Source organism: Nycticebus coucang, chromosome 8, assembly GCF_027406575.1.
Source record: "Nycticebus coucang isolate mNycCou1 chromosome 8, mNycCou1.pri, whole genome shotgun sequence".
Classification (NCBI taxonomy): Eukaryota; Metazoa; Chordata; class Mammalia; order Primates; family Lorisidae; genus Nycticebus; species Nycticebus coucang.
Window position 1 is genome coordinate 59,382,513 of NC_069787.1, and position 21,992 is coordinate 59,404,504.

Genomic DNA, 21,992 nt, shown 5'->3' on the forward strand with positions numbered 1-21,992 from the left:
TCAGGGGCAGCTCCCAAGTCTGTGTTTGGAAAGGAGGGCCAGGGTGGACAGGTAGGCAAGGACCTGGGTGACGGGCTTAGTCCTCACCTCACTACAGGACAGCATGGCTCCCATAGGCACATCACAGACCACGCTGCCAGGAGGGCAGCAAGGTGAGGTCTGCACCTTGGCTCTTTAATTAAAAAAAAAAAAAAAATCCACTTCATAGATTTTTTTTTCTTTTTTTGAAGATTTAAGTAAGATTTTATATACAAAGTGCCTACCTAACCTACCCAGGGCATATAGCTGTGCTGAATTTCCTTTGCACGGGAGGGACCTGGACTCCCTCAGCCCAGGGGGCTAATCTTTGACTTGCTGAGTATCATGATTCACTGGGCCAGTCCCCACCACCCCATGTAGGAAGCAGGAAAGGGGGTTCTGGCTGGAGAATTTACATAACCATAGCAGCGTCACAGCTCACCATGGGATTATACAAGTTATACAAGCTTATCAGAAACAGTCCTGAACCCAGTGTTAAATGTGCAACATGATAATAATAATTACTGTTGCTGTTACCTGGTGGTCTTGATGACAGGAGTTGGCAGCACACAGGTGAGCTGCCAGCCATAGGCTGCCAGCGAGTTCAGCAGGGGCACGTAGTCTGTCTGCACCTCGACACCCTGGGGGGACAGGCCATCATTAGGACTGTTCCTGCCTCAAGCCAACTCCCAACCCACGAGAGGGGACTGTTCCATTCTCCAACCCAACAAAGCAGAAAAAAGGTGGGAGTGCTCTGCAGCTTGGAGACCCGGGCTGCTGAAGAAGAGTTGGAAAGTTTGGAGCCAGACTGCCAACATGGGATTTCTTTCCACGCCCAGACTCAGTCTGCATAGTCAGCAAGGAATTAGAGCCAAAGGATTAATCCATTAACTTTATTTTATTCTTGTCTGGACAAATAGCCTTTTGTGAATTTCACTGAAGCAGCACAATTACCTCGCCTCAAAGACATACACTCAGGGCATATGACAACGCACACGGCTCTGGATGATTTCAGAGCATGTCGCGGGGAGTTAAATTACATTTGACAAATGATCAGGTCATTTGCATCCAGCCACAGCATACACCTGCACATGCAAACACAGCCACACGCATACCCCCACACACGTATGCACGGACGCACGCACGCACACCCCCACAGGCACAGGAGCAGCTCCACCTGTGTCATGCAGCCTGCTCTGCAGGATAACTGGATGCTGCCCGTGTTATATTTCAAATGAGGTGGGGTGAGGGGTGACATCTTTTAATTTAAAAACTCGGTCCTGTTAGAAGGAAGGGAAAGTTATGGAAAGAAGCCTAATAGGAAGCCCCTGCTCTGGGTTTCACTACCGGTGGGGCATGTCTCACTCTGGGCTCTTCAAAAATACTGCAGGCATAGCCCCCTCCCTGCCCTGACTCCCCAGCTCTCTCCATGGCTTCTTAAAGAGTTGGCTCAAGAAAGTCTCAAACATGGATCCAGATTCCTTCCACCCCAGACCCACTGAATCTGGAACCCTAGGAGTGGGGCCCCAGAATCTGTGCTTTACAAAGCTCTTCCCAGTAGTTCTGACACAGCTGAGTCTGAGAACCACCACCTATGTAATGTCTTAGGTCTCTCTGGCAAAAAAGAAGAGTCTACCACTCTGTGGCCAAAATCTATCCACCGTTACCTCAAATCTAACCTTTCCTATCATTCTGCATGTGAGAAAAAAAAAAAAAGATGGATTTTTAAAGGATCAGCTGTCAGAACTACTGCTGCAGTGGAAAGGAATGGAGGAAGGAAGAGGAAAAAAGAGAGAGAGTGCTATGGTCCAGTGCGCCTCCCAAAGCTTCCACGTGTGGAAACTTAATCCCCAAGGCAACAGTGTTGGGAAGTATCACGAGAGGTGTTTAGGTCAGGAAGGACCTTCCTGAGGAATGCATGGATCCTCATTATAAAAGATCTTGACCTGCAAGTTCAATCTCTTGCTCTCCCTGCCCCCCTATGCCCTTCTGCCATGGATGACATAGCAAGAAAGCCCTCCCCAGATGATGGTCCCTCGGTCTTGGACTTCCCAGGCTCCTGAACTAGGAGCCAATGCATTTCTATTCACTATAAATTACCCAGTGTCAGGAATTCTATTACAGCAGCATAAAACAGACTAAGATAGGAAGGAAGAAAGGGAGAAAGAGAAAAGGAAAATTAGTAAAGGAAGGAGGAATCTGGGGGAAAGGAGGAAGGGCAGCGAGTGATAGACTTAAGTAATCAATTTGCCAGATGGGTTAAGGGAGAAGATACCATTTTAGCCGGTTCTCTGAAGCCCCATTCAGGCTAGAGATGACTTAAGAGTGTACCCTGAGACCCTCCCTCTGCCTGGCCCTCTGGGCACCTGGGCACCTCCCTTCCAGACCACAGCCAGTACCCTCCTGGGGCACTGCCCTCACCACCTGCTGAGGGAAGAGTGGGGTGGCTGCTTTATCCCGAGAACCCCTGCCCCCATCCCTGCATTCCCAGTTAAAGAGAGAAGGAAAAAACAATTTTAAATCCACACTCTCATGCTTTGCAAGGTTATGATTAGTTGGGCCTATCAAGAATAACCTTCCCACTTTATCAAGTACTGTGACAAACCCACCACAATCAGACAGTAGCCATGGCAACCAGGACAAGCTTTGGCGCTCACAAAGCCCTGAGTGGCAGAATGGAGTCCTTTCATTGGTGGCTGCGTCCTGGCCGGGTTCTCTCCGCACAGGCACCCAGAGCTGCAAGACAATGCAGGACCCTGCGAATCTGACCGCCCGCGCAGACAGGCCTCCATCCGCTGCTTCTATTTGGCTTCATTTTATTTCATTTTGTCACTATCTTAAAGAGAAAAACAGCAGGATTTCTCCCAAAATGGTTTTTCCCCTCAGGGTTGGAGATGTCAGCCAGAGGGTGTGGGAACCATAAAGACCAAAAACAAAAGAAAAAACACGACAAAATTTAACTCTGCTTGAGAGAGTGGAGGGTTCCATCTTCCATTTCTGGCCATCCCAGGGTGAGATGCCAAGTAAAATACAAACTGTAGGGGTGAGGTGTTACGCTCTGCCAGGCTGTCCCACTGCAACTACGTGGGATGTTCTTAATTAATGTAAACGTGGTTTCCCATTAGCATCTATCAAAGCCAGTTTGCATATTATCAATGTAATAAGATGGCATTTCTAAAATATGAGATCAGCCAGTCAGTGGAAGACACTTTTAAGTCTATTAGCTACGAAAGATGGTAGGAAACATATCCGGACGGAAGGCTCCCTTTGATCTGCTTTTCTCTGACACTCCAGCGAGAAGAGAAGAAAGCACCAATAGCACTCCAAAGCCAGCCTGACTATCAAACAGAAAGACATTTCATTCTGGGAGCAGGAGCAAAAATTTTAATTAACTCTCCACTCTCCTGTGGTGGCTACATAATCTGCGATCACACCTGGAGTGTTAAAAAAATGGAGCACATCCTGGGGTTTTTTTCAACCCGTATGAAAGGAATTCATTTGTATTTGTGGCTCTTTTTTCTTTTGTTCCCTGTAATTTCTCCAGTGGTTGCAAATCAACCAAAGAAACAGACATCCCCACCCAACCTTCTCTTACCCTCCAAAAATTAGGACAATAGAATATAGAGTTTACTGAGAAATGTGTTTGTCTTTTGATCATTTTTTAAAGATCCCCTATGCAAGGAAATAATTAGGAGCTCACACATTGGTCTTGTGAGAAAGTTTATATCCCGGATGTCAGTTTGTCTTTTCTCTTCTGTTATATTTCAATCTGTGGAAACTCTGGGAGATAAACAGTTTGCAAGAAGATATTTTGCTCTTCATACATGACTGTAAATGAAGAGAAGAATTCAATTTCCCTTGTCTGACAGGTGCCTGGGTCCTGGTCCAGGACAGTCTCTGTACCTGAAAACAGTGACTGGGGACAGCTTGCCCCTACCAAGAGGGCACAGAAAGGAAAAGCCTCGCAAAACCCACTTCTGTGCCTTTTGTAAAATTGCTACCAAATCACTAATGCCCAATACTTTTTGGCAGGGTACATTTATGCTGCTAACATTTTACTTATCTATTTTAGGTATCTTTTAATTTTCTACCATGGGAAAAAAAAAGATTTAGCACTTTCCCATTTTCTCTTTCCTTGTGCCCTAAATGGTTGTGTCCTAATTTTAATTTAAACGAAAATCCAGTGTTTTGTGTTACTACAACTTTGTAAAATTGCTCAATGCTGGGTCAAGTAATGCTTTGTGACCATGTCATCTTTTTTATTATTATTACTTTTTTTTGTTTGCAGTTTTTGGGCAGGGCTGGGTTTGAACCCGCCACCTCTGGCATATGGGGACGGCGTCCTACTCTGTTGAGCCATAGGCGCCGCCCGCCATCTTTTTTACGTAACCCTTCATTTTTCCTGGTGCTTGTTTCTCCAATTTTTTTCCATTTGCTACATTAACCCACCACTAATTTATTTCCCATGTTACAAGACCTCTAGTTCATTCCCATCAATAAATGCCCCATGTGCCTAAATAGTACATTAGTTCCACCCACCCCCAACCCCCAGCCCCCCGCCAATGATGCTCCAGGGCATCATTTCTGGAGCTCTTTGCACCCCTGCTCCAACCTGGTCTGGTTGCTTCCCACGTCCCCACACTGGCGGCTGTGGCCAGTGTGCTCTCTTTATTTGGTTTCCTCCTCTTTTTGCTGGGGCACACACTCCTCTAGCGAATCCTAGGAAAATGCCTTGGAAGTCACTGAACCCCTGTATTCCTTAAAATGTCTTATAATTAACTAATAGTTTGGGTACAGAAGTCTGGGCTGAAATCTATTTTTCTTTTAAAATTGTCAAAGGATTGTGCCACTAGCTCTTAGAGGTCAGCAGTGCTGATTATCTCAATTCTGATTACTAATATTTAAAGTAGAACTGTTGCACACATTTGAAAGATTTTAGGATTTTTTTTTTTTGGTAGTTTTTTGACGGGGGCCAGGTTTGAACCCACCACCTCCAGTATATGGGGCCGGCACACTACTCCTTTGAGCCACAAGCGCAGCCCAGGATTTATTTTTTTAAAGGCCTTCTAGAATTTCACAACAACGTGCTTTGGTGTGGTCTTTTTACTCAAAGGACTCTACAATTGACAGACTGTACAAAAGACAGTACAATCTGAGGATTCTGGTCCTTCAGTTCTAAACTGTTCTTTTTTTTTTCCTTTGGTAGCTTTTTTCCCTTCCCTTTTCAATCTTCTTTCTTTCTGGAACTCCTATTAGTCAAAATAAGGGATCGATGTTTTAATTTCGCTATGTTCCCTCCCCACCTCATTATCTTGTTCTGTTTATTTTTTTAATTTTACCTTCTGAGAGATTTCCATCTCTTTATTTTCCAGGCTTTTTTTTTTTGTAGACAGAGTCTCACTTTACCGCCTTCAGTAGAGTGCCATGATGTCACAGGACTCACAGCAACCTCTAGCTCTTGGGCTTCAGCAATTGTCCTGCCTCAGCCTCCCAAGAAGCTGGGACTACAGGCACCCACCACAATGCCCGGCTATTTTTTGGTTGCAGTTCATCCGGGGCTGGGTTTGAACCCGCCACCCTCGGTATATGGGGCTGGCGCCCTACTCACTGAGCCACAGGCGCCACCTATTTTCCAGGCTTTTTATTATGTTTTTAAATTTTCTTCTGCTCTACTTTTAAGACCCTAAAGCTTTATCTTTTGCTTCTTTTTCATAGCATCCTATTTTTGTTTCACAGATGTATACTTTTTATCTCTTTATTTTAAGTGGTTTCTTCCGATCCCTGCATTATCTCTATAGTTCCCAAGTTCTGTGTAAGAGAGAGGGAGAAGTAGGGACCTTTCTACACCAAGTTAGAACTTTACTTATTTATTTATTTTCAAGTTAGAACATTAAACTAATGCCCTGGTTTTCAGTTCTGCAGTTTACTTCCCCCTCCCATGGTGATTTACACCCTAGAAACTGGAGCTTTCCTTGGGTTCTACAAGAGACAAATGGCACCTTTGTCATCCAAGTTTGCAGCTTCCTCCGCTTTGCTAAATCAGATTTCTCCATCTACTTTCCATCTTTTAAAAATTTATTGAAATTGTTCATCTCTCTTGGTTCTTGTGGGTATCTATCTACCTATCTACAAAAGAACCTCGTTATCCTTGGTAGCTGTGTTCTATAAAGTCACTGTGAACACCGGAACTAGAGCACAGCAAACCATTTCCCCTAAAAGAAACACGGGGTTAGGTTAGCCTCTGACCACAACAATATGTTAACTGATTTGTTTCATGTGTGTTTCTGTTGAAAGACATCTTGTTTAACATACACTGTTGATTCATTAGCACGGAACTCACAGCACTCAGCCCAAACGAAACTTGCTCTGGAAAGCACAATGCAGCATTCTTGCACTTAGTAACACTGGCCGGCACTTCAGCACCAGGCTTGGGAGCTATTTCTAACAGTAAAATCATCAAGAAAAAGTACCCAAATGCAACAATTGTGGCCCTCAGCGCACCACAAAAGGACACTTGTTTTTAGTAGAGTGCTGAAACAAGGAACAGCGCCACCCTGCTCAACTTCGGCTGAAAACAAACACACAGGTGACTCAAAACTTTTGCTGTTCTGCGCATGTCTGCAAATGACCAAAACAATGCCAAGTGCACTGATCTTGTAAAATTACAAATAAATTTTAGTGAGCAGGTGAGTATGGAAATATGGGAGCAAATATGAGGTTTGATTATATCTAACTATAGCACTCCTTCAGTTTCATTTCACTGGGATTTTTTTAGAAAAGAAAAAGAAACAGATGCTTGTGTCCAATCACCCTTTTAACATAATTTTATTATTTTTAATGTTTAAAGAGCCCACTGGAAGCCTTTTCTAAATAACTTAGAATCCAGAAGCCAAAAAATAAAAATAATAAATTGGATAACATAAAACCTCATGTGCATCACATAAGACAACATGTAAAGTCAAAAAACAAAGCACTTCTAAAAATTGGTAAGAAAAAAACAATCCAAATTTTGAAAGAGACAAAGATATGAAGAGATACCACAGAAAACACAAATGGCCTTCAAGCACATGAAAAAAATGCAGAATCTCTTAAAGAGAAATACAAATTATAACTATCCTAGAAAACTATTTTTTCACTATGGAATTAGTAAAAACCCACAAGCTTGACAGCCCACTTTGTTGACAAGGCTGTGGGGAAGCAAGCAGTTTTCACTTTGCCGATGGAAAGACAAACTGATTCAACCCTCATGGAGAACAATTTGACAGTTATTTCTCAAATTTACAAATGTATTTATCCTTTGCCCCAATAATCTCACTTCTGGGAATTTATCCTCTATATAAAAAATGAAAACTGTACAAAGTCATACACTGGAAAACTGTCTGCAATGGCAAGACGCTGGCAATGACCCAAGTGCCCATCAGTGCTGGGCCAATATTTTGTTTTATCCATTTGGTGGTTCATGTGTTAAACCAGGGCACCCAAGTCAAGCGGGGACAACGAGAAGGAATGGATTCCATTCCAAACACACTGAGATGAGGAACCTGGGAAGTGTCTAGGAGGCAGCTAAATGAAACAGCCTGTGGTGGATCAAATAGTGGTTCCCGCGATGTCTCCATCTTGATCCCCAGGGCCTGTGAAAATGTTCCCTCACATGGCAAGGAGGGATTTGGCAAGATGTGATTTAGCTAAGGATCTTGAGAGAGACCCTCTATCCCGGAGTGTCCAAGTGGGTCCAATTTTAAAAACAAGGGCCCTGTAAGAGAGAGAAGGGGAGTCAGAGCCAGAGAGGGAGGCAGGAAGATGTATGCAGAGGAGGGGGTGCTGTTAGGATGGAGCTGTGGCCAGGGAAGCCAGAAAAGGCTTCTTCTAATGTCTCCAGGAAGAACGTGGTCCTGCCAACACCTTGAGGCTGGGTGCTGATACCCATTTCAGACATCTGGCCTCCAGAACTTTAAGATAATGAATTTGTTTTAAATGCATGATGATTTGTTACAGCAGCAGCAGGAAGCTAATCCACAGCCAGAAGAAATTAAGATGGACATGAGAATTTGGATAAGATGGAGATGAGAACTTGGAAGTGCTGGCTGATGCAGGGTAGATGAACACTGCTGCAGGGATGAGGCTGAGGACTGGATTTCCTGGTGAGGGTGGGGTGAGCAGAAGATGAATGAAAATGCTGTTTGGATGGATAGAAAGGGATCAGCCCTTGGACAGTCCAGCATGGGAAACAGGCTTGCTTAAGAAGGGAGTGTGGTTCACATCATCAAACTCCCTACTTAATACTCCCCTTCAGCTACACGAAGCCTGAGAAGCCATCTCTGGATGGGCAGGGAGGTCTTGGGAGGCCACAGGTGGGACACTGCAGGAGGGTAGGGGTGAGGGCAAGCATGTTCTCAGGGTGCCCAGACTTTGCTCAACACAGAAGCTGGCCACAGTGGTGCTGGGCAGATGAGGGGCACACTCTCATTCAACAGTGGAAAGTGGAGATTCAACGGTGGGGTAGGAGGAGCATGCCCCTTAGAGAGAAAGAACATTTCACCTCCATTTGTAAAATGGGAAGTGGAGAGGGTAACGCTGGGTAGTCTTGCAGAAAAGTCAGCATGTCCCCCAGCATGCTAGCAGGCAAAGCTATGCCCAGTACCACCGTTCGCTCATGAGGTCTCCACATCCAGTCACCCTGGCTCCGTGCCGGCATGCAGGAAGCAAAGGCACGCAAGCCTCTCCCGTCTAGGGAGACCCCAGTCCCCGGGGTGGGGTGGGGGTGGGGAGGATAAGCATAAGGTTCTCGTGGGATGGATGCCCACAGTGGCATGGTGGAGGGAGTGAGGGAGTGAGGAAGGGAAGTGCCCCTCATTCTCTCTGGAGTAAGAGCAAAACCGTCTAAACCTGCAGCAGCCCAGCCTTCCTCACCCTCACTCTCCCCAAACCTCCCCAGGAGGGAGGGACAGGCAAGCTGGCCACCGTTGTTTTCCTCTTTGTTTTATGCACAATACCCCAGAAAAACATTTTGCAGATATGTAATTAGGCCAACATAATAGAGTCTAAGAGCAGTCATCTCGTTTTAGACAACTTTGGCGTTCATAATGTTCAAAGAGAATAAGTTTAAAACAGAAAAGAAGCTTAGTTCTTAGATGATGAAAAGGGGGCAGATGAAAATACAGGGAGCGTGAAGAAAGCTTTGGTTTGGAGACCCCTCCCCTGCCCCTGCTGAAGAATTTTCATCTTTGCTGATTTTCTCTATCATGCCTGAAAGGCAGAAAACTGTGGCCTTTTAGAAAAGAGCTCAACAAAATAATAAAAATTGTTATTATTTAATGTAGATTGTTTGCAAAAATGGTCTCAATTATGACCTCCCTGCATCTAGGCTCCTTTCCAACTTTACTCTGAGGCTCCTCCCATAAAGAGACAGAGTCCATTTCTCCACCCCCTGAATCCAGGCTGGTCTTGGAACTTGCTCTGACAAAAGCAATGTGGCAGAAGTGTCATCGCTGTAGCTCTGAACCTAAGCCTCTAGGGGAGGCTCACTCACTCTTGAGGAACCCTGCCTATGTCATAAGAACCAGCCCAGACTAGCCTGTCGGATGATGAGAAACAGGTGGTCCAGCCAAACAGCAGACATGTGAGTGCTGCCATCTTGGAGCTGTCAGCCACCAATCAACCTATTACGACTGCAGATGCCTGAGTAAGCCCAGCCGAGATTAGTCCTGCTGAGCTCAGATCAGCAAAATCTCCCAGCTAACCTCTGGACCTGTGAAGGTTATTATTTTAATTCACTAAGTTTTGTGGTGCTCTATTACACAGCAGAAGATAACCAGTACATTATCATTTTTTAGGAAAAGCCAAATAGCCAGCCAAACCTTTAGGAGGAAAATAGTAGCAAAAGTCACCTCATTTGACTTGAGAGAAATAAAATGTAATAGCTACTACTGAAGAGCTCACCATGCTAATTTCTCACATGTTGCTCAAGGCTGGCACACCTAGCCCTCATTTCCTCCATGCCAGACACACTGTAACTTTGCATTACCTCTGAAGCCCTGAAGTCTAACATAACGATAACCTACCGTGAGGCCCAGCAGTGCCACCAGCACACCCTGGGAGGGAGAGATAAAAACCCACACTGGGAAGAACATCCTAGCTCGAGACACTGCCCTGGCTCCTCCTGAAGTACTATGCCAAACTGGCAGGAAAACCAAACCTGCACGTGCAAGATAACACTCTCTTGGATTCTGGGCCATGCCGGGTAACTTGATCCTGGTGCATGTGGTTTCTCTGAAGCCATATACTTGGAAGGTGGAAAGAAGAAGGGGCCATGGGGTGGGGGGCGGGAGATGGCCCGCTGTACACATTATCAGAGATAGGTGCTCACATGCACCTGCAGGGAAGAATGAGAGCTGGGCAAGGTGTGTGACCGTGTAGGGCTCCCAGATCACAGGTAAGGTAATGAAGGCTGACATTTGGAGATTTAAGGGGTGACAGCTGAGGCAGACTCTGACCATTAGTAGGGACAGACGCTGCCGTTCTGAGTGCAAAGAGTTAAACAACACAAAGCTGGTACATGTCAGCTGTACATCAGGACCACACACTGTGCCAGCACAGGCTTCTGTCCTCTGAGGCTGACATCCTACACACACTCTGAACACATCAGGGGCCAGCACATCCTCCCTGGCAGACTTGGAAACAGCATTGTTTGATAACAATTAAACAAGAAACATTTTCTCCATCCAGGCACTTGCCAAGTCCCTCCCACTTACTTTGATGAGTGAGAGGAAATTAGATTTTCTGGGAGTAAATGGGATTTGCCACCTTATTACTCTCTTTTTAGATAATTTGGGGTGGATGAAGGATCATGTTGTTAAGTTTTCTTTCTTATTTTTCACCTTGTCTATTACCTAGAAGAAAGAAAGGGTATCAAAAAAAAAAAGCTTTATTAAAGTATACAGTTAAAAAATATTTTAGAGTGGGGGGACCAGGGGAAGGAGCCAGTTTGCAGAAATTCTAGAACTCAAGACTATGTAAAGTTATCACCATCTATTGGCAGTAGATTCGTAATAGCTTTCCAATAACCCTCAAATACTAACCTAGGAGAAGACATGTCTGAAAAAAGGTTGGTGGTTTAAAATCTCAAGAAAAGAGGAAATGAAATTTAAAGGGTTATTCCATTGCCCAGGCTACCAACAAACAGCCACACAAAACACCCTGGAACTGGGCTGTTACAGTCTTGATTCACTCACTATGGAAGGAAAGTGGATAAGACAAGCTCAGCCCAACAGATTTTCCTCTCCCTCACTTTCTCCGCCTGGCAAATTCAAGGTGCCCCATTCCCAGTCAGTGCTGGGGCCACCACAGTCGGTCAATATTCTCTTTGCGGAGACTCCCCGTCAGCATGATGTTGCTATAGTTACCACAATTCTAACTCAACCCTCTCTCCTTATGTTCCCCTGACTTTCAAACCAAATTACCTTGGACTAATCCTACAGCACGTCCTGTGAGGACCCTTCTAGGAAGTGAGCTTCTAACAGGGCTTCTGAGGAGGCAGAAACCTCCAGCTGCAATATCCTGCCTTCACGACATGCCAGACCCCAGGTGTCTGTTCCCCCTCATAGCCACTGAGTCCTGCAATCCACCTCCCACTCTTCCTGGCTCTCTGCTCTCCTGGGGATAAATCCACCAGAGCCTGTAGCAGGTGTGCTGTTGGGTTCCCATCAGCATCTGTACTATTCATCAGCATCAAGATAAGCTGATGAATGGGCAGGGCCTGTGGCTCAGGGAGTAGGGTGCTGGCCCCATATACCAAGGATGGTGGGTTCAAACCCAGCCCCAGCCAAACTGCAACAATAAGAAAAATAGCCAGGTGTTGTGGCGGGCGCCTATAGTTCCAGCTACTTAGGAGGCTGAGGCAAGAGAATCACCTAAGCCCAAGAGCTGGAGGTTGCTGTGAGCTGTGATGCCACAGCACTCTACCAAGGGCAACAAAGACAGACTCTGTCTCCAAAAAAAAAAGAGAGAGAGAGAGAGAGAGATAAGCTGATGAAGAAAAAGCCAAAGTCAAGAAAAATAAAATGGCCTCAGAGAGATTGGCCGACTGTCTTTGGGGCCCTCTAGAAAATCTTTCCATCAGCCTTTGTTCCCTGTGCTATCATTTCAGCACGCTGGTCAATAGTTGGCATTTATTTTTATGTTTACTGCCATCTCTTGCACTCGAACACAGTTTCCACAAGGGCAAGGAGCTTATTTTGTCCCAGACGAATCCCAGGCACTGAGGGAAGTTGGTGAGTGAGTGAGTGAGTGAGTGAGTGAATGAATGCACCTGGCCTAGCACCGGGGGGGAGGTTCTGCCACCACTGTCCCGTGTTCTCAAAGTCTTACCAAAATTGCTGGAAACACATCTAAAAATAATGAGACATGAGTTTGCCACCAAAAATGTGAGTTAATCTGCCAAGGTACTGTGTTCTCATTTCTTGGGCATTATGTATGTGTCAGTTGAAAGCATATTCATGTATGAAAATTAAACACAGAGGTTCATATATTAGTCACCAAGCGCCAAAGGCTTTGGATATTTTAGCAAAAGCCTCGTAAATTATTAAACTGGCCACACATAAATTTGTCCCTTTCTTGCTCTGTGCCACTTGCAGTGTGCTGCAGATGGTCCTATCAGGAGGTAGTGTTTATTTCTCCATCTCTTGATTCTGAGCTGGTTTTGTGATTTTCTTTGGCCATTAACAAACCAAGGCATGAAATAAGCTAACACACTGGGGCTTGCCTGCTCGCTGCTCTTGGGAACCCCAGGACTACCAGCCTGTGAAGAAGCCCAAGCTAGCCTTCTGGATGTTAAAACACACAAGGTTGGGGCGGCGCCTGTGGCTCAGTGAGTAGGGCGCCGGCCCCATATGCCGAGGGTGGTGGGTTCAAGCCCAGCCCCAGCCAAACTGCAACAAAAAAATAGCCGGGTGTTGTGGTGGGCGCCTGTAGTCCCAGTTGCTCGGGAGGCTGAGGCAAGAGAATCGCGTAAGCCCAAGAGTTAGAGGTTGCTGTGAGCCGTGTGACGCCACGGCACTCTACCCGAGGCGGTACAGTGAGACTCTGTCTCTACAAAAAAAAAACAACAAAAACAAAAACAACAACAAAAAAACACACAAGGTTCTGTGTATGGACAGAACCCTGTCCTACAATGGACAGCCTACTGCCAGACTATGAGTGGAAGCCACTTTAGATCACATAAGCTGACCCGTGAGAAAGTCCAGCACAAATCAGCCACGCCACCTTAGAGTAGAAAAACTGCTCAGCTGATCTCAGAATCACGAGCTAAATAAATGGTTATTCAAAGCCACTAAATTTGGAATAATTTGTTACACAGCAAAAACCACTGATAGAGACAGAAAAACAAAACATTCAAAGACATTTAATAGAAACAAATTTACCTGCTACTTTCAAAATGATGCAACTTCATATAGGAAGATAACTGCAGAATTTTGTGGCCCACATTTCAAATAGAATAATGATGCTTTGGGGCTAATCCCCACCCCTCATCTTCTCGTCCAAAACATCTGAACAACATGAAGAATTTCCATGATTTCCAGGTGAAATCAAAGGCAAAATTAGTACCCATGGGATAGAAATTCACTAGTTTAAAAAGACCTCAAGAGAATAAGAAGACAATTAACAGACTGAGAGAAAATATCTGCCAAAGACCATCGGATAAAGGACTTGGACCCAAAATATACAAAAAACGCATAAGACTCAACAATAAGAAAACAAATAACCCAATTAAAAAATGGACAAAAGATTTGAACACCTCACTAAAGAAGATATGCAGATGGTAAATAAGCATACGGAGAGATGATCACCATTATCTGTCTTTAGGGAAATGCAAATGAAACAGCCATGAGACACCACTATACACCCACCAGAATGGCCAAAATCCAACACCGAATACCAGGGAGGATGTGGTTCAATAGGAATGATCACTCATTGCTGGTGGGAATGCAAAATAACACATTCAATTTGGAAAACAGTTCAGCAGTGTCTTACAAAACTAAACATATTGTTACCACATGACCTAGCAGTCATACCCGGTTGGTATTTACCCAAATGAGTTAAAAACTTTTGTCCACATAAAAACCTGTACATGATGTTTACATCAGTTTTACTCATAATTGCCAAAACTTGGAAGTAACCAAGACACCCTTCAGAAGATAAACAGATAAACTGTGGTATATCCAGATGATGAAATATGTTTCAGCACTTAACAGAAATAATCTTTTCAAACCATGAAAAGACATGTAGGAACTTTCGATGCATATTAGTAAGTGAAAGAAGCCAATCTGAAAAGGTTACATAGTGTGTGATTCCAACTATACAACATTCTGGAAAAGGGAAAACTATGGAGCCAGTAAAAAGATGAGTAGTATCCAGGGGTTCTGGGTGGGGAAGGATGCATTGGCAGGGCACAGATTTTTAGGGCAGTGGAGCTACTCCATATGATACCATAAAGGTAAATACACATGATGACACATTTGTCAAAACCCACAGAATGTTCAAAGTGAAGACAGAACTCTAACATCAACTATGAACTTTGGGTGATAATGACGTGTCAGTGTAGGTTCATCGACTGTAACAAACGTACCAGGGAGGTTCAAGTAGATAGTGGGAAAGGCTGTGTGTGGTGGAACAGGCAGTGAGGACAGGGACCAGGGGAACTCTCTGTAGTTTCAGTTCAATTTTGCTGTGAACCTAAAACTCCTCTAAAATACAAAGTTAATTAAAAAAAAAAAAGGGCTTTTAAATCAAAACTGATATGAAGTACAACAAAGGTAAATAAGAATCATGGTTTATGAGAGCAAGAAAATTGAAGTCAGCAAAAATTCACCCACGGAAAAAATAAAATACAATTGTTCATATAGTAGGGTACTCTATGGCCACTAAAAACAATAAAGTAAAAGCTTTGGTAACAAATTTATAATATGATCCCATTTATGTAAAAAAAATATGCAAATATAGATAGAAAACACAGCAGAAGAATTATACTAAGATGTTATGCAGCTATCGTCTCAGTGATAATGTTAAATAGGGTTAGTTTTACTTTCTTCTTTTCCTGACTTATGTTTTCTAAATTAACTTTAATAACCATCTTTCACCTTTTTATTCCTTAATGATGTATAATTAAAAATCTTAAAATTCACTTATTTGAATAAATTCAATGGTTTAATATATTTAGAGTTGTGCAACAATCACCACTATCGAAGTCAGAACATTTTCATAACCATCCCCAAATCCTGTACCTATTAGCAGCCACTCCCCCTCTCCCAACCCTCACCTAGGCAACCACTAGTCCACTTTATCTATCTATAGATTTACCTAGTCTGGACATTTCACATATATGGATTCATATAGTATGTGGTCTTTTGTAACTAGCTCCTTTCACTTTAGTATACTATGTTCAAAGTTCATCCATGTTATAGCATCAGCATTTTATTATTTTTTATTGCCAAATACTATGTCGTTATATGAATACACCATATTTTAGTTCCCTATTCATCACTTGATGGACATTTAGATTGTTTCTGATTTTTGGTTATTATGACGAAGGCTGTTATTAACATTAATGTATAGGTGTTTATGAAGACATATGCTTTCATTTCTCTTGGATACATGCTTAGAAAAGCAATTGCTGGGTCATTTTGAGGAATTATTTACATATCTTTTTTTTTTTTTTTGTGGTTTTTTTGGCTGGGGCCGGGTTTGAACCCACCACCTCCAGCATATGGGACCAGCACCCTACTCCTTGAGCCACAGGTGCCACCCTACATATCATTTTTATGAAAAGAAAAAAGTTATAAAAATAGAGGCCTCTTGGCTTCATTAGATTAGTTCTGAGGTCTTCTTTTTTTTCTTTTTTGAGACATAGTCTCACTTTGTTGCCCTAGGCTAGAGTGTCATGACATTAGCCTAGCTCAAACCAACCTCAAACTCCTGGGTTCAAGTGATCCTCTTGCCTCAGCCTCCTGAGTACTAGCTGGGACTACAGGTGTGTGTCACCATACCCAACTAGGTATGTATGTATGTATTTATAAGTGCGTTGCTATTGTTTTAGTAGAGACAGGGTCTCTTATTCAGTCTGGTCTTGAACTCCTGAGTTTAAGCAATCCACCCGCCTCAGCCCTCCAGAGTGCTAGGATTACAGGGGCAAGCTACTGTGCCTGGCCCTGGGTCTTCTTAAGTCTAATCTGCCAACTGATACAAGGCAGAGACTACCCACTTCTACCTCAGCCAAAGAGGATGCTTAGGGATTCTGCCCCAGAGGCCTCTGATTTAGAAGTAGTGGGTCAGGGCTCAGTGCTCATCGCACAGTGGTTACGGTGCCAGCCACATACACCGAGCCTGGCAGATTTGAACCTGGTGCAGGCCTGCTAAACAACAATGACAACTGCCACAAAAAACTAGCCGGGCGTTGTGGCGGTGCCTGTAGTCCCAGCTACTTGGGAGGCTGAGGCATGAGAATCTCCTAACCCCAAGAGTTTGAGGTTGCTATGAGCTGTAACGCCACAGCACTCTACCCAGGGTGACAGTTTGAGACTCTGTCTCAAAAAAAAAAAATTTTACTGGGCCAGTGCTCACTTTGGCAGCACATACACTAAAACTGGACAATAAAGAGAAGATTAGCATGGCCCCTGAGCAAGGATGACACGCACATCTGTGAAACATTCCATATTTTTCAAACTAATACACACCCACACAAGAAAAAAACTCAATTCAATTCAAGTTGGGGGAAGGAGGGAAGAGGGAAGGGGACAGGTGTGCTCCCGCCTAATGGGCATAATGTAAGGGTGTATGGCACACTTCCTGGGTGCAGGCCACAACCACAACAGGGACTTTACCTAACAGATGAAAACACTGTAACAAAATCATTTGTACCCTCATATTAATGTGAGGGGAAAAAAAAAATCCATGTGTCATCTACACATTCCAGTCATTAAAGCTGGAAGGGATCAGGGTAGTCCTCCAGGCCAGTGGCTCCTGGGCCTGGCAGAATTTTTTACATGCAAACCCCTAATCTCTCCCCTAGACCTACTGTCCAAATCTCCAGGGAGGCAGGATGATTAGGGAATGCATATTTTTAACAAGTTTCTGGGTGACCAGGCAATCTTTAGGGATCAATAAGATTTGGGAACCACTGCTCTAATTTGTCCTGCCCAAAGCATCACTCCCGAGAGATGGTAATGAAACATTTGAATCATTGCTTGAGCTCAGGAGTTCCAGACCAGCCTGAGTAAAAGCAAGATCCAGTTTCTAAAAATAGCTGGGTATTGTGGCAGGTGCTCATAGTCCTAGCTAGTCAGAAGGCTAAGGCAAGAGATCGCTGGAGCCCTGGAATTTGAGGTTGTTGTGAACTATGAGGCCACAGCACTCTATCAAGGGCAAAAATAAGACTCTATCTCAAAAAAGAAAAAAAAAGAGAGAGAGAGAGAGACGACAGAGAGAGAGAGAGAGAAAGAAAGAGAAAAGAAAAAAAGGATTTGAATTATACCAGTATCACGAAGTTGACAATCTGGGCCCCAGCCACTTCCACTGCTGAACTCTCCAACTGGACCTACTATTGTTTTTCACTTAGAATCAATAAAGATAAAGTCTATTTCCTTTATCATCAGTCTGCTCTTCGAAGATAGGAACCTGATTGCCCTTTCCTCCTGCAAAATAAATATGCCCAATTGTTTCAATCATTTCTAGGCATGTCCCCACAGCCATCACCTCTCTGTCCCCACGTGTCTATCAAGGTTTCTCATCAAACATGGTGGTCATGGTACATCTCAAGGGTCCAAGTCAGCCAACTCCAGACGGAAGAACAGAGGGGGAAGTACCTCCTATGTGCATTTTCATAAATATGGCTAAAGACATCTCTTCTAAGCTATAGTAACTCACATCATTCATTCAACCAATGTTTGTTAAAAACCTACAACATGAAACGACCTAATTCGGTTCCAGGGAATATGAAATATCAGGAATGGCTGGCCCCTGATTCAAGTGGTTGACATAGCAATTTCGAAATGTAAAGAATTCTAAGGTAAGGTGAAATGCAGTGGTTTCAAAAGGAAGGGAGCGATATCTAGCTGATGGTTTTACTGACAGTCCTGCAAAGCTGATGGCATTAGAATTGGGCTAGAAAGGATGAGTAAGGGTCTCAACAGTGAAGACTCCGGGTGGAGGAGGGTCTCAGTAGAGGGTGGGCTAGAACAAAGAAATACAGAGTGTGATCGGGAAATCTACACTTGGCAGGGAATTATAGGGACTTTCTCAACCTGTATTAAACTTAATTTTTCATTAGAATTGTTACTAAAACAGGTATTTAAACCCCTAAAAATCAAGCCCTACATTCAACTTAAATGCTGTTTTTTTGATATTTAAACATATTCCTATTATATTTTGTTGGGTTGCTTTTAGTCCAACATTCACAAACTAAGAGACAGTGAGATTAGAAGGGTTTTAAGAAGTCAGGGAACCCTACCCCAAAAAGAAAGAAAATTAAATGATTTTTCAAAGTTTCTTGTTTTATTTTCTCTCTCTCTCTTTCTCTTTTTTTTTTTTTTTTCAGACAGACTCTCACTTTGTCCCCTGGTAGAGTGCCATGGTATCGCAGCAACCTCAAACTCTTGGGCTCAAGCAATCCTCTTGCCTCAGCCTCCCAAGTAGCTGGGACTACAGGTACCTGCCACAATGCCCGGCTATTTTTAGAGATGGAGTCTCTCAGGCTGGTCTTGAACTCCTGAACTCAAGCAATCCACCCGCCTCGGCCTCTCAGAGTGCTGGGATTACAGGCGTGAGCTATCACGCCTGGCCTTCTCTTTTTTTTTTTTTAAAGTAATGAAGTGCTTTCCACAAGAATCAACTATAATCTAATTTAGAAACCCAAGATGTAACACAGGTAAATTCAGACAAAGCAGGTCTGGTTGACAATGGCACGTGTGGGTTATCCAGAGTCTTTCCCACTCCCCACTCTTAAACATGCCTTAACCCTCCTCTGCATTCCCAATTAGAATGCTTCTGAGGCGCGCAAGACATCTACATTCTCCAGATCCTGAAGGCCTCCCAGGCAATTCTGTAGTCTCTTGATACTGGGTCTCCACAAGTTTACCACTTTCTACCCTAGATCTCTACACAAGCCTCTGATTAAAATGTGAAACAGGACAAAGCACAGGAAACCATCACGGGGCCTATGTGCAAAGACTTCCCTCAGTAAAGCACGTTCTTGCTGAATATAGCCTCTCAGCCAGTTACACACACCCAGGTCACTTCTTTATAGTTTTATTAAAATTCTTGACTATGTGAATTTTAAAAAAAGAACACACTCCAAGGAATGGCAATGAGTGCACATTTAACTATAAAAACATCCTCTGTCCGTGCTCACTGATTTAATATACTTCAGTTCTCTTTGGAGAGCCATTGCCCTGTCTTCATGTGCAGCTCTCAGACTGTGCATTTGAAAGGTTCTTATGGAGCCACATGGAAAGCAAGAGAAGAAATGGGGGCAGTCCCTAGGAGCAAAGACCAGCTCCCAGCTGACAACCAGCAAAACAAGGACCCCAGTCCTACAACTGCAAGGAACTGAATCTGGCCAATAATTTGGGTGACCTTGGGAGAGGGTTTTCCCCTCAAAGACTCTAATAAGCAACACAACCCTCCTGACCTGCTTTCAGTCTTGTGCGATATGAGACCCTAAGTAGAGGACCCAGATGAGCCACCTGGACTTCTGACCTAAGGAAATTGTAAGACAGTAGGAGAGAGAGAGACATGGATAGATTTTAAAGCTCTTATATAATTATTTCCATTTCCCACCCTTCTAAATGTCAAACACATTGGAAAACCCCTAAAAATCAAGCCCTACAACTTGGCATGGCCATGGGACACCTAGCTATCTCATTAAACATTACTTGTAGGTATGCCTAGAGGATATTTCTGGAAATATTAGCCATGCAAATGGGTGGACTGGGCAAAGCAGACGGCCTTCCCCATTGGGCATTATCTAATCACTGAAGGCAGGAACAATGGTGTATACTCCCTGCCACTCTTTGGAATATGTTCTTTTTTGAAATTCAGTACTAAGTGTTTGGGACCCAGACTAGAATCTATACACTACTTGAAATCTATACCCTTCGCCCTCCAGCCCTTAGACCTTTGAACCACTCCATCAGCTTTCCTGGGTCTCCAAACAGCTTGCAGACAGCAGACTATGGAACTTCTCAGTCTCATAACCACATGAGCCAATGCTTCTAGTAAGTCTCTTTGTTTTTGTATACTTTTAGTACATGCATAAAATCTCCTATTGATCCTGTTTTACTGGAGGGACCTGACTAGTACACCTCTGCCTTGTCATTCTGTGGCACGCAGTGAATGCTATAAAGCACACTATTTTTAAAAACTGCATTTGTCACAGGATTTGAAACCACAATCATTCCTTTCCCCCTCTCTTCCTTTGTACAAGACTCTAAGTTCACTTTGCCCCATGATCTTCCCCAGAACAGCACACTTGTATCTCCCCTTATCAGCCTTAAAAGGCTCCAGTGATTTGGGGTCTTTCAGCACCCTTCAGGAAGCTGGACAATGAAAAGAAATTATTGATGACCTTGGAAAGGCCAGGGGACGGGCATTCATTTTTAATGACTGTGCTCCTCCCCTTGAGTCAAAGGGAATCAATTCTTCCTGCCTGAATTTCCTCCATTCATCATGTTCTCACAGTGGCTGACACACAGTAGGAACTCAATATTTATTGATTTATTAAATGAATTTTTAAAAGGTCTAACTTACTTGGAGAACTAAATTTTGTACATGAAGTAAAATATGGATATCTGAAAGAACAGGACAAATTAAGGAAGAAAGAAGTACAGATAGAAATTAAAAGTCAAATTCTTTCTTTTATTAACCCACTACCCAAACTGTTGACAAGTCCAGTCTTCTTGAAAGCATCTCTAGGAAGACCCTCTGCCTTTCTAGTTCCACTCAGGGGCAAACACTGTTGGCTCCCAGAGCCAATAGCCACTTAATGGCCCAGTCCCTGCTTCCTGGCTGACAGTCCCTCCAGACCCAGGTAACCATGACTTTTGACAGTGACATGGGTCTTGGACTCAGCCCTGGCCAATGAGACCTGGGGGAAACTCTGCCTGGAGGGTTCTGGGAAAGATTTTACTTGCTACTGAAAAGGAACACATGAGAGGAGGGAAAGAACGCCCCTGTTCTTCACAGCTATCACCATGTTTCCAGGAGATGCCTGGAACTGCTGCAGCCCCTGTGACTAGGCTCAACCTGCAGACAAGCTGAGGGCCGGAGTACAGAATGGCGGCAGCACCCAGGGCCCTGAGGACATTCTTAAACCATTGAAAAAACTGTGCAACCGGGGGCGGCGCCTGTGGCTCAAAGGGGTAGGGCGCTGGCCCCATATTCCGGAGGTGGCAGGTTCAAACCCAGCCCCTGCCAAAAACTGCAAAAATAAATAAATAAAAATAAAGTGAACTCAATGTTAAAAAAAAAAAAAGAAAAAGAAAAAACTGTGCAACCTCCCACCTTCCTCCAGACTTCCTCTTCAGTGAGATGAGGTGGGAAAAATCCCTACTACTTATGCCACTTTTAGTTGGATATTCCGCCTTGGATAGTCTTAACCCACATCCATGACCACCACCCTTTTTTTCTCTCCCTGGGCTTCTGTCTGCCCGTCCCCCATCCTGCTCCTTCCCTCCAAGCCATATCACTCCAGGGCCAATTGCCTGATGTATAGCCCTGATGAACGACAGTGCCCTTCAACCCACTGCAAGAAGCCCAGGCTTCTGCCTCAACCACAGACTCTTCTGCAGACTCTTTACATGCAGACATACTATCTGGCACATTCTACAGGGCAGCCCTGGAGAGATGTCTGTGCATGTGGTATCGGTTTCCTAGAGCTGGCCCCATAAGGGACCACAAACTTGGGTAGCTTACAACAATAGAAATGT

The 21,992-nt window shown here is 44.0% G+C and overlaps 1 protein-coding gene and 1 non-coding gene across 2 annotated transcripts in view; one reads left to right on the forward strand and one right to left on the reverse strand.

The window, feature by feature from the left end:
• RFTN1 (raftlin, lipid raft linker 1) overlaps positions 1-21,992 on the reverse strand; it is a 225,983-nt gene that overhangs the window by 11,628 nt on the left and 192,363 nt on the right. Inside the window, exon 8 of the mRNA XM_053599736.1 lies at positions 556-659. Within this exon, the coding sequence (XP_053455711.1) occupies positions 556-659 (104 nt within the window). The remainder of the gene's footprint in view (positions 1-555; positions 660-21,992) is intronic.
• Positions 16,625-16,730, forward strand: LOC128592893 (U6 spliceosomal RNA). Its single transcript, XR_008382104.1, has one exon. It is a non-coding gene; the product is annotated as a U6 spliceosomal RNA (small nuclear RNA).